The 13,734-nt window shown below is 33.9% G+C and overlaps 2 protein-coding genes across 3 annotated transcripts in view; one reads left to right on the top strand and one right to left on the bottom strand.

Annotated features, from left to right (window-relative positions):
• LOC130242883 (mannan-binding lectin serine protease 2-like) overlaps positions 1 to 4,576 on the bottom strand; it is a 20,549-nt gene extending 15,973 nt beyond the window's left edge. Inside the window, exon 1 of the mRNA XM_056474823.1 lies at positions 4,441 to 4,576. The gene's annotated coding sequence lies outside the window, so the exon portion shown is untranslated. The remainder of the gene's footprint in view (positions 1 to 4,440) is intronic.
• Positions 1 to 13,734, top strand: part of LOC130242887 (tumor necrosis factor receptor superfamily member 14) — a 15,215-nt gene extending 1,481 nt beyond the window's left edge. Inside the window, exons 2-8 of one of the 2 annotated variants that reach the window (XM_056474827.1) lie at positions 1,598 to 1,723; positions 1,812 to 1,973; positions 4,537 to 4,630; positions 7,926 to 7,999; positions 8,137 to 8,253; positions 10,358 to 10,468; positions 13,118 to 13,734. In XM_056474827.1, coding sequence (XP_056330802.1) covers positions 1,598 to 1,723; positions 1,812 to 1,973; positions 4,537 to 4,630; positions 7,926 to 7,999; positions 8,137 to 8,253; positions 10,358 to 10,468; positions 13,118 to 13,284 — 851 coding nt within the window. In that variant the 3' untranslated portion in view covers positions 13,285 to 13,734. Of the gene's footprint in view, positions 1 to 1,597; positions 1,724 to 1,811; positions 1,974 to 4,536; positions 4,631 to 7,925; positions 8,009 to 8,136; positions 8,254 to 10,357; positions 10,469 to 13,117 lie in introns of both variants that reach the window. The other variant, XM_056474826.1, reaches the window with a different exon arrangement.

The following is a 13,734-nucleotide window of genomic DNA, read 5'->3' as shown; positions in this document are numbered from 1 at the left end:
AACAAAAAGCTTCTCAGATTAATAAAAGCTGAAAAAAAGGTTCTTGTTGTGTTAAGTGAAGTTTAACAAACTAATTTCGAGAGGAGCACGTGATATGATTGACTGCAGCTGGCCAATCATCTACATTCACTAGTTAGCCAATCAGATTAACCCCAACCCACTATGAGTAGCCTAGCTAGAACTACTCTCTTATCTTCGTTTTCCGAAGAAACCCCCCATCCACCCCTTCTCCTCCTTTCTTCCTTTACCACGGAGAGCTCTCGAGAACCACCTGATCTCGTACTCCCCTCATATGCTCTATGGACCAGGCGGGAGCCCTGGGCTCACCTATCTCCGAGCTCAGGGTTCTCTCCCGGGACAGCATGCCAAACCTGCTAACAGTTGTCAAACAATATCTAAGTGTGAACTCTTGAAATGTTATTTTTGGAACTCAGAATGGTTCTTCTTCAGTATTGCTGTGAAATCCCACTCTTGGAACCATGATTTTTAAGGCTGTACTATATTAATTACAGCAAATTTGCGTAATTATATGCAAAACTAAATGCTGATTCTAAGCAAAAAATGTTAACAAACTTTTCATTAGAACTGATCTGCTTTACTGCTGTGTTTTATGATAACATGAATTGGAGGCATTCGTCTTGTGTTCTGTGCTAATTTAATAAAACAACTTGCCATACAGCTGACTGGAAGGTATACAGTGTTTTTTTATGCAGCACATTGTTTTCATCAATGTCTAATTAACCCACTGCTATGTGCAGGAAATCCTGTAACCCGGCTAACAAAAGAGGGGTTCCTGGAAATAACGAATGAAACACTTGATAATCTTAATCTATTTGAAGTAATGACACATTAGGTGGGCTAAAAGTATTCCTGTATATGTGGAACAGTATAAAACACAGCAGACAGCTCAAACACAAAAGCATGCTAACTTTGAAACTATATAATTTAAAATGAACACAAAAAGTAATTGAGCATTTCTTGGCTCATTGGTGGATTAAGGATAAACAGGTTTTTCTGCTAAGACATGTTAGAACTTGAAAGCTAACTCTCTAAAAAGTATCTGTTGGTTTATATAATTAAAATCATTTGTTCAACTTGGTTTGGTTTTAATCTGCCACAAAAAAACATCAACATTATAATTTATTGTGTTTTTAAAAAAAAATAAAACTCAAAAGTGTTGAAGACATCTCTCAAATGCATGTTAAAGTTGCTTCATTAAAGAGATTAAAGTTCATCATTTACTCTCCCTTCACTTGTCACAAACCTGTTTGTCTTTATTAATTCTGTTGAACACAAAACAAGTTATTCTGAAGAAAGCTAGATACCGGTAACTATTGACTTCCATAGTATTTGTTTTTCCTACTATGGATGTTACTACCGGTTTTCATCTTTCTTCAAAATATTTTTGTGTTTAAAAGAAAAACTAAACTAATAAAGGTATGGAACCACTCGAGGGTGAGTAAATGGTGAGGATTTTTTTATTTATTTTGGGTGAACTACAGTATCCTTTTAAATAATATGTAAAAAAAACAGATTTTTACATCATAGGCTTTTTAAAGAATATATTTTTGATAACTTTGCTCTCTTTCTTTTTTAGGAAAATTTATGCGTGCCAAATGTAACTCATCACAAAGTACAGTGTGCGAAACCTGCCCCCATGATCAATTTATTGATGTGGAAAACAGTGTGACCGAGTGTCGGCCCTGCAGAAAGTGCACCAGCGGTAATTTCACATTCATTTACTATCTTTATGAATAATATAATCCCACATGTGTCTTTCAGGGAGTAATGTTTGTGCGTGTGTTTAACAGACAGCTATCTGGTGGTGGAAAAGGAGTGTCAGGCAGACAAAAACACTCAGTGCAAGTGTAAACCAGGATACTACTGTAAACACCCAACTGATAACAATTCTTATTGTGATCACTGCACTTCTGTCTCCAACTGTCCTCTGGGGCAAGGGGTTGCCATTCAGCGTAAGTTTTTAAACATTTTTAATGATGTGATACACATATTGCAATTCTTTTATGAAGAACTCATATTTTAAGAAGTAACTATTGGAAATAAAAGTGTTAACATATTGTAGCTGAAACTACAGTGTGTTTAAATCTGTACTTTTAAAATTAATTTGTATTTTAGTAATATAAATATATATTTAGGGCGACACCATGGCTCAGTGGTTAGCACTGTCGCCTCACAGCAATAAGGTCACTAGTTCGAGATCCCGGTAGGTCAATTGGCATTTTTGTGTGGAGTTTGCATGTTCTCCCTGTGTTTGCGTGGGTTTCCTCCGGGTGCTCCGGTTTCCCCCACAGTCCAAAGACATGCAGTAGAGGTGAATTGAATAAACGAAATTGGCCGTAGTGTGTGCTTGTGTGAATGAGAGGGTATGGATGTTTCCCAATACAGGGTTGCAGCTGGAAAAGCATCCACTGTGAAACATATGCTGGATAAGTTGGCGGTTCATTCTGCTGTGGCGATGACCCCCGATAAATAAAGGGACTGAATTTACTAGGCATGCTTATGAATAAAATGGTCATATTTGTTTTATTATATAAACATCCAATGAGGTTTCCTCCAAATTGTAGTAGAGATAGTCTACTTTATAGCAGGGGTCACCAAACATGTTCCTGGAGGGCCGGTGTCCTGCAGATTTTAGCTCCAACCCTACTCAAACACACCTAAGCAAGCTAATCAAGGTCTTACTAGATATACTTGAAACTTCCAGGTAGTTTTGTTGAGGCAAGTTGGAGCTAAACCCTGCAGGGACACCGGCCCTCCAGGACCAAGATTGGTGACCCCTGCTTCATAGTATATAATTATTTATTTATTGACTGATTGATTGAAAAGCTTTTTTAAGGGTAAATATGACATCCTTATATAGTATAATATATACATTGTATAATCTAATAGAACGCTTCTTAATCCCGGTCCTCGCACCAATAATCTGCATATTTCGCACGTCTCTCTTATTTAACCTATTAGAAGAGCTCTGTTCGGTGGCAATGTGGGTCAGTGGTTAGCACTGTCGCCTCACAGCAAGAAGGTCGCTGGTTTGAGTCCCAGCTGGGTCAGTTGGCATTTCTGTGTGGAGTTTGTATGATCTCCTCGTGTTCGCATAGGTTTCCTCCGGGTGCTCCGGTTTCCCCCACAGTCCAAACACATAAGTGAATTGAATAAACTAAATTGTCTGCAGTGTATGAGTGCATGTGTGAATGAGTGTGTATGGGTGTTTCCTAGTACTGGGTTGTGGCTGGAAGGGTATGTGTAAAACATATGCTGGAATAGTTTGCGGTTCATTCCGCTGTGGCAACCTCCAGCATATGTTTTACACAGCGGATGCCCCTCCAGCTGCAACCCATCACTGGGAAATACCCATTCACACTCATTCACACACATACACTACTGACAATTTAGCTTACCCAATTCACCTATACCACATGACTTTGGACTGTGGGGGAAACCGGAGCACCCGGAGAAAACTCACATGAACACTGGGAGAACATGCAAAATCAACACAGAAATGCCAACTGACGCAGCTGAGGCTCGAACCAGCTTGCTGTGAGGTGACAGCGCTACCCACTGCGCCACCGCGCTGCCCTTTAACAGACCATAAGAAATATTTGTTCACAGATTAAACAACAGCACTTCTTCTTACTAGAGAAGCATTAAGTGTGACATAATATAAATTCCATAATATAAATTCCTCCATAAATAAATACAACATAAATTCACATATCACAATCTAAAATGCCAGCTGAATGAAACATATGTTCCCATCGAACTGAAATCATGGAGGAATATCCTGTGGAGTCTACTTCGTAGGGCACTTGTTGTTAAATTAGGACAAATATCTAATGTGAAAAGAGAAACATACAAAATGTGCAGTGTGGTGGGCCGTGAGGACTGGGATTGAGAATCACTGATCTAATATCTCAAATGTGACTTTTGAAATCACTGAGCATAACGACTACAAATATGATCAGATTCATAAAGCAGGTAAACATTTAACAGCTTGCTGGCACTGAAACTGCTTCAATCAGTCTGTTTATAGTCAGTGTCATTCAAAGCTTTACAGTGCCTATAGAAAATCATCAAGCCTTTTAAATAATGACAATATTTATCATACAACCTGAAATCAAATCATATTTCAAATAACTTTTCCAGCCTTTGACATGTTCTTGTAGCCTTATCCTAATCTGTGTCTTTCTACAACGTTAGCTGAGTAAAGGTAAAGGTATATAGATTTTCACAGGGTGTGATGATTTTCTAGACACTGCATAAGCCATTTGGAGTGTAATTACTTTAAATGGAAAAATGAAACTAAATTAACACAACAATTTGTGAGCGTGTGAACATAATCATACACACTTTTGCCACAATATCCACAGTGACTCACATAATGACAATCAGTTAAGTTGCAGCATGCGTTAGTGGTTCTACCTGTAAGAAGATCAGTCGTGGTCTGAACCACTTCCGCAGTGTTTGGTCTGGAAAATTTGGCAGAGGGACCGCTGAATATCTGAAACTGTTTTGCAGACACACCCACAACTGACACTGTATGCAAACCCTGTCCTGAGGGCACCTACAGCGATAAGGTGGACAACTGGTCCAGCTGCAAAAATCACACAAGGTAAGGGTCAGTGATTAAATTCAGGAGTAAAAAATATTATTTACAACAGGATGTGCATTTTAATGTGTATTGAGCAAAAGTAGTTTGCTGCAGGACATAATTGAAACAACAAGAACAGTTCTTTTACACAATATTTACAATAGATACACAGGATAATGAGCAAAAACAAAAAAGTACATTAAAAAATAATTAAAAGAAATAAAAAGAAAAAAAATCAATCAGTATGAAAGATCTCATCATATTTACTCAAGAAGAAAGCACATTTCTTATCATCCATTAATCTAAGAGATTAAATTAAATGTTCTATTTCACATATAAGAAATCTATAAAAAATATTTGACTTTTTTTAAGGAACCTCTGTTTGTGAAAAGAAAATTTCCCAGCAAGTATAAGACAGTTCACAGTGGCTTTCAACAACTTGTTTTGGTTTACAAAATAACAAATAACATCCTTAAGGAGCAAATTACCACTCATATTAACCTTGGAAAAGCAATATGAACTTAAATCATTCCAAAACAGTGATGATACATTGCATTAAAAAAAACAAGTGACAAATGTCTTCACACTCATTCTTACAAAAGGTGCAAATATCAGTAACATCACAATATTTTAATGTGCACCTCTTTTATTTTATTAGTAATACAACATTTATATGGTAATAACCATGAGTTTTGTGACTGGGACAATTGACATATGAATTTATTATTGCATTCTTTACTAAGAATAGATTTTCCTCCTAGGCATAACTGTGACAATTGCTTGGAACCTGCCTCATAATCAAGAGCTGTTTTCATCTGACATACTGTAGTAATTAACTGGGTATAGCCTTTATAATTGACTTAAATTTCATGTAGCGGACAGGGAATTGATTAATTTTTATAAAACTTTATGAATAAAAAGATTTATAAAAAGATTCCCCTTACAATTAAAAAGATCAGAAACAAAATATTGTTTATAACCATTTATCCCCCAAAAAAGATTTATTATTTATGTTAATCGATGCATTATTCCATAAAATGGTTTTGTGGGGTGATAAGTTGTGGTTGTAAGTCAGTTTCCAGGCTAATAGAGCTTGTTGATGGAACTTAATTTAATAGGTAATTTATCAGTGGAGTAATTGCACTTCATTAAAAAGAAAGGCCACCAATGTTTTTAAATATATTGTTAGGAATAAAATACCAAGCAAACATTTCTTTAGCCAATTGATTTTAAATGTATTATTGGTGTCATCAAAATTTAAGACTTCAAGACCTCCCTCACTGCTTTTATTTGATAACACATATTTCTTCAATTTGTGAGGCTTATTATTCCAAATGAAATCAAGAAAAACTTTATCAATATTTTTAGAAGTATGATTATCTACTGCAAAAAAAATGCGTTCAGTTCAGTTCTTTGGTGCTGTATTGTAATATGCAGTTTATGAGTGACCAAAAAACATCTACGTTGGCTAGAATGACCAGGGGTTTTTGACTTAGCTTGCCTTGCCTGACCACATGCATTGATTTATTGCTTTATTAAATGACATTTAAAATCACAATTTAAATAAACAAATCTAAATATGTCTATTTATTTGTCCATTAATTGTTTATTTAAACTGTAATTTATTTATACACATTTTAATGCTTCAATTATTAAATTGATAATTTGATTCATTTTATTTGTAACCGGAACTGGTCCTCCATAATCACAATGGTATCAGTTGTTTAAGGCAAAAGCTAAGGTTTGACAAACCATTGGTTGTCAAAAAAGATCAGATTCCTAAATTACTTAAATATTTACCACAGAAATGGCTTTAATTGACCAATTTATTAGTCAATATGTTGTTCAAAGCTGTCTGCCATTTTCAGTGTAATCAATCTGAAAACTGGGTTAAAGACTCTGGGATGGGACAATTTTACGTAGTTTAATCACAATTTTAATAAATACGAAATCTAAAGCTTCATAAAACGTTGTGATTTAATTGTCACGTGAGCAATTAAAGCCTCAAAAGCACATGTTTAGGTTAGAAGACTAAAAAAGCAAAAAAAAAACATACACTAAAAAATAATGACTAAAACTCTTGTTGTGACGCTATTGCTAGAATCACATGCTTCTTACTCAATTATTACAGAACATTCAAGTTACAAAAACAACTTGTCTTCTGCTTAAATATTTCTTTAACAAGAAGTTTCTATTAACCAACTAACAGTAATCAGTTTTTGTAATGTATTACCTTTTTTTAATCCTCTTAATAAATTATGTAGACATGTTTTTGTTGCTAGTTCACGTTAACAAATATAGTTAAAAAAACATTAAAGCTTATTGATGGCTGTTAAATTTCTGTACATGTACACATTTTCCTTCTTAGACCTATAATGCCCCTTTTTCCGCCTCCCTCTACTTAGAGAATGAATAATAACTTTTATCTAATGAACCATTACCAGTTTCACGTAAATATGCATTTTATGTCATTCTCCCACTCAAAATATAACCGCATTAATTTACTTCCATTCAAAAAAAGAAAAAAAGAAAAGCTTGAAGATGTATATGTGGGAGGGTGGGTGGTTATCGCTTCCTTTCTCAACCTCTCGCACACAGTACAGAAATCATTTTTCTTTCCCTTTTCAAATACAGAATAGGGCTGCACAATATATCGTTTCAGCATTGATATCACAATGTGATCATTCACAAGTCACATCGCAGGATATGGAATGTTGAGTTTGTATTATAATTCATCATTTGCATGTGTTTTTGATGCCTGTGATAGTATAATGACCTTAAAAGCATTCAGGCATAATAAACTGTACCATTTGTGACTTTAACTACGATTCATTTTATTGAATTATTTTAGTTTTGTCATTCAGTTCCTGTACTTAAATACTTTTAGACTCGGAAAACACGATGAAACACTTTATTTCAATTGAATCTTTTTCTTGATTGTATTTATAGATAGTTATGCATGAAAATACAACACATGCAAATATAGAAATGCACTGCAAATAGCAAAGACCACATCAAAAATGTGTCAGGGGACCCTATAAACTTTCTAGATTGTTTATTAAAGTTTATGGAGATGCCCTCCCACTGCAGAATCATCCCAATCCATCTAACATTATAGATTCTTACCAAATAGAGATATTCAAATTATCTGGATATGAATTGTTTTCATATCGCAATTTAAAAAAATATCACAATGCTACATTTTTCCAATATTGTGCAGCCCTAATACAGAATATGCATGTATCAAGATATTATTATACTTATACACATTTTCCTTAGCTCAGTCTCTATATAACCCTCTTCTCTCATTTTACAGTTGTGATGATTTGGGTCGACAGGTGAAAAATCCCGGGACCAACATATCAGACGTTCAGTGTGGAGATTATAAATGTAATTTAAGTGAGTCTTTATGACAGTACTGGGGGAGGGAAAATATTTTTTTAGAAACTGCTAATTAATATTTTAATATTAAGTAAAACATGGAAAAGAAATAAATAAAATGTATTTCTTTGTTTTCCTTATCTCAGCTTGTTCTTGGGCCTTACCTGCTAGTCTATGGACAGGATTTGTGCTATCTGTCCTGGTTGTATTTCTAGTCCTGTATATAATTTACAGGAAAAACAAACGGCGGTCAAAATCATCAGGTAAGAAACCTGTTTACCTATCGTGATTTATCAATGAGTCTGCACTATGACTTACTATCTTACTAATTATTATCACTTCTATCATATATATTGACAAGAGTGTGAGAGATCACGCAATCTTGCAAGAGAAAGAGAAGTGATGTTACGCAAAATGGCCAAATATCATGTGTGTATTTCTTAACAAATTTAACGTGAATCATGGAAGTATAAAATGACATCATTTGAACGCTCTGAAGGCCTTCATTCTGAAGGGCCTGATGAAATGGCGTATTTAGAGGCTTTCTTTTGAAATGACTCTTCAAAATGTGGTTTAAGATGGTTCTTATGTAATGAAAATAAAATATGGTTCTGAAAATAAAATAGAGCATAGCACAGGTATACAAGATGATTTACAATATAATATAATAGCAATATAGGTATAAACAAATACACACTTTACATGTGTTTTATAGCGTTTTTGTTTACTAAAGTTAAAATATTTGTTGGCTGAACATATGACTCGGGTACATTTTAAGCATTTTCCATTCTTTTTCAGTAAACTGAATCTATTATAAATGTCAAATAATTGTAAATGCTTAAATTGATTTGAACCATTTGATCTGTTGCTTATTGTTGTTTAACCTATAAACATTATTATATAATATTATATTATAATATAATATTATTTGACTTATTTTAAACCACTAATAGAGTTCACATTATCCACCAATTAATGCTGTAGATGAAGATGCTAACCTCAAACCATATGGCATGTCTAAAACAGAAAATCCTACCTATTTTCATCATGCTATTGTTTTTATGTGATTGAGATATTCAAAATGTGTTATTAGTGAAAGTCTTTAAGTTAAGACTTTCTAAACAAAACTAAATACATATACAAACATTACTTTTAGGGATAACTTGGCATAATGTGTGGTATTATTCAAAACTGATTCATTAAACTTTTTGCTTTTGCAGAAAAATAAATGTACCCACAATTCTAGACAGTGTAATCCATTAAAGGGTTTGACTTCTGTCCCATGCAACCTTGTTTTTATGCCAGATCATTTTTCATTAATTCATTCAGTTTCATTCGACTTCGGTGGTTCATTCTACAGTGGAATGAACCGCCAACTAATCCAGCATATGTTTTACACAGTGGATGCACTTCCAGCTGCAACCCAGTACTGGGAAACATCCAAACACACTCATTCATAAACATACACTGCGGCCAATTTAATTTATTTATTTGACCTATAGCGCATGTCTTTGGACTGTGGGGGAAACCGGAGCACCCGGAGGAAACCCACGCAAACATGGGGAGAATATGCAAACTCCACACAGAAATGCTGATCATTTTTATGTTTATAATAAGAAACCAACAAACAGTAAAATAGCATTTTGCTATCTTTTCAGACAGTGATCTCAAGCATTTCCGCTAAACGGTCGAACACGGCAAGCTGATAAGTCTGATCTGTAGGTTTTGATCTAGGTTGATTTGTTCTTGATGATGGCGAGAATTTGGCATTGACGAATACACAAACAGGGTCATTTAGCAGTTACAGCAAATCTTATTGATGGGAAACTCCAAACGCTTTGGCTAATAAAACTAACATAATGCATTTAAACTCTACACATACCCACGCACAGAACACATAATGCTTTGCCAGTAATTGATGAATAAACTACCCTGAAATTGTTTAGAAATGAAGATAATCAGTCGATGTCCAACATCAGGATGTACACCACTTCAGAAAACTCACGCATGTTTGTACGATGTCTGCAGCTTTCTTCTTTGTGCACGAGATGCTTACGATTAAACTGCTGCTGGTAAACCACATCCTTTTCGTTCTACAAAAATGCTCACAAACTCATCAATACAGTTTAAACTGTGCAACAACCTCTCTTAAAAATGATCAGCCACATCTGCTGTCAGAAGTAAAACTGTAATTATACTGTAATTATTATAATTATACTGCAAAAAACTGTAATTGACGAGCAAATTTCTCACTTTTTTATTATTTAGAACTAATGCTTTGTTAAATGCAAAAACAAAATGTCAATAATAAATATCAGACATAAAGTAAAGTTAGTCATTACTAACATTTTGCATCTGTTTTCTCAGAGATTACCTTAAGCACAATCTCACCAGTGCTTCCTCCAGACATCCTGAAATACCCTGCTGACTGTGATGTGGAGAAATGTGCAGAACTTCACCATTGTCTCACACATATAGGTATTATTTTTATCCCTCAGGTTTTCCTTTGTTCATCTCAAAACATGTTCTCCTGTTCCCCAAACTCAACATCCTCTGTGGCTATTAGGCATGGGCTGGTATAAGTTTCTGGTTGTATGATAACCTTGGATAAAAATATAACGCTCTCACGGTATTGTAATTACTGCTCTAAAATAAGTTCTTTTTAAATCTCTGAGTAAAAAAAAAAAACTTGAACACAATATATTTTATTTTAGGAAAGATTTAAAGTATTTTGAAACAGTAAACATGTCAGTCTAAATAATTAGATCAATCATTGACTTCTGCTCTCTTCGTTAGATTTAAAAACACAGATTTCTTTACAACACATAAAAAATACATTTAAAAAACTTACATATAGCTTAGGAACAGTATAGCAAATAATTTTAGCCATTTTAAAACCGGTGAAACCAAAAATGAAAAGAAAGTCATCATTTATTCTTCCTCATGTGGTTTTTTTTCTTTCTTTTTTTTCTTTTGTTGAATATAAAAGATGTTTTGAAGAATGCTGATTTAAAAAAGTTTGAAAACGCTTTGAAACAAGTGAAGAATGAGTAAATGATGGCAGAATTTTCATTTTAAGGTGAAAATTAATTTAGCTTGTACCCACTAAGAAGAAATGTGAAGGTGCGTCTCAATGAAAAATATTTCTCAATATCTTATAAAAGCACCACCAGTGTTTGTCTGGCAGGTCTAAGTTTTGGCATACGCTTTTTAGGTGAATCTGAACTTCTTTTGCTATGTAACACACAAACCAGCTAAACACCAAATGTCTTTAATGAAAAGTCACCAAATGTTATCCCATTTATATAGCATATCCTAATGTGTTAATACAGTTAAAGGCATAGTTCACACACACATACAAACAAAAAATTTAATAAAATATTCTTTTTGAATGAACTATGCCTTTAATAAATGTCCTGTTCTTATTTACATATTTTCATATTACAGATGTGAGACATTCCAGCCTATTAATTCCCCTTCAACCTTCTGCTCTTAATCAAAACTGCTAAAATCCTAAAAATGCTGTCTGCCAAAATCACCATAAAATGTAAGCTATCAAAAATCCTCCAAAAAATGTGCAAACTGTAAACAGCTCTCTAAACACCCTCTACTAAACACCCTCTGGCTCAGTCACGTCCCATTAGCAACATTGAAAATGAAAATCCCCCAAAGTTATTACACATTAGACATTATTTACTCACCCTTCATGTGTTTAAAAATTTATTAAGTTTCTTTCTTCGGTTGAACAAAAATTAACATATTTTGAAGAATTGGAAAGTGGTAGCCATTGACTTTCCTGGTATTTTTTTTTCTTTTGGTTAATATGGAAGTCCATAGCTTACAGTTTCCAACATTCTTCAAAATAATCTATTTTGTGTTATACAGAAGAATAAAAATCATTAAGGTCTGATTCCACCACCATTTAGCATTAGTAAATGTTGTATAAACTCTCATCTTAATGTGAACTAGCAACAGGAAACATTACCATTAACCACGCATTTAATATTAGCAGCACTGCATCTTTAATAAGTGACCTGGAAATCTGTCACATTGACAGATTCTTCTTACCAAACATTCCCACAACACATGTTTAATGCAGTCAGGAGAGTTTCAAAATGAGCAATAGCAAATTTTATGATGACTTTGAGTATGGCTCTGTGTCACTCTTTAAATTATTATGAAGTTTCCTTTGACTTCTGATCTTATCAAGGAAAGGTACAAACCACACATGTCGTCTGTCACTGCTTGTCAAAGTACCTAGCAGTGTTGAGCAGTTCTAGCCTCCCACACTTTCCTCCTGCGCTTAATTTGGTGTCTTTGATGTCTCTGCTAAACATGGGGTCTGAATCACGTACTGTCATAATATGACAACACTAGTTTCCGGTTTTTTTTACAGTAAGCAGTTATTCTGGTCTTATCTAATACGCCTAATTTACAAGAAGTCAGATTACAACTGACCTGGGCATATTCAAATCACAATTATAATTTATTTATATTTAAAGAATTTGTATATTCATAAACAGTTAGTTTAGGCTTGTTTTATATGACAACGATTTTCTAGTTGAATATATTTTATATTTATGATGGGATTCCAGAGCAGAATTTTATAAGGCCAACAAAGCAAGCATTGTTTTGTGTTTAACATACGTCTATAAGACATCTTGGTTAAAACTAGATTAATTTTGTCTAAATTTAGGCTGTCATTGAAAATCTAATAGATGTCTAACAACATAAATAAATGAATACACTTGTGAAGTCTATCTAATCTGTTTATTTGATGACTAATCTATTTGAGACATCTATTAGACGTCTAATAAACATCTATTATTGCTTATTAGGAATCCTCCAGACTTCTGTTGGCACAATATCCTTCAGAAATGTTTACAAAAGTTACAAAGAAGAGAAGAATTAATTTAAAACACAATGAAACTAAATATTGGAGTACACTTCAGAAGAAAATTCTAATGTGTGAAATGTACTAGCAATCTCTGAGTGTAGTTTCTCTTTATGAGTCTTTATGAATTGTAATATTTAAACAATCCATATTATCCGTTCAAAAAGCACACAGGTCATTACTTACATGTTGAATCAGCTAATTAATTATTTTCTGCTTCTATTTTGACTCAGAAAATTACCCAGACCTGGATGGCAGCATACAGAGTGATGGAGCTAAACCATTGATGACAATGTCACCAAAATACAGTCAATCGACTGCTGCAGGTGAATATGCAGACAGCATTATGAAGTACTCCATCTGTCAGTCGGAGCCGCAGGAATCTGAATGGACTGATTAACTTTGGCAATGTAGCTCACTATTAACCTGACAAGTGTCTGTGCTATCAACTGTTTTTTTTTTTTTTTTTTCATTTGATCAGTGTTCTGCTTAATTGCAGTCTGGTTGAATATGTGTGTAAATAACTAGATTTTTATTTTTATATATTTTGTAATGTATAAACATGAATATTCAACAAAACCCCAAGTGAACGAAATTCTAGTTGCTCTTTGCTGAGGTAAAAACTAAAGTATACGACAGTATTTATGGCAATTTTCAGTTCACCATAGTTAATACACAGTACGCTGTAGCATTCATTAACATTGGGTAGTAAATACTACACAGTTGAATTGTAGTATAAATTAATTTACTATAGTATTTTTTCATGTGGGTAGACTAATGTTGTCCTAAGATGCTTGTTGTTTTTATGTTTCAAACTATCATTTCAATAAACTTTTGGTATTTTCAATAA

This window comes from Danio aesculapii, chromosome 16 (assembly GCF_903798145.1).
Source record: "Danio aesculapii chromosome 16, fDanAes4.1, whole genome shotgun sequence".
Classification (NCBI taxonomy): domain Eukaryota; kingdom Metazoa; phylum Chordata; class Actinopteri; order Cypriniformes; family Danionidae; genus Danio; species Danio aesculapii.
Note: the sequence above shows the minus strand (reverse complement) of the source record. Positions and strands in the feature narration are given on the sequence as shown.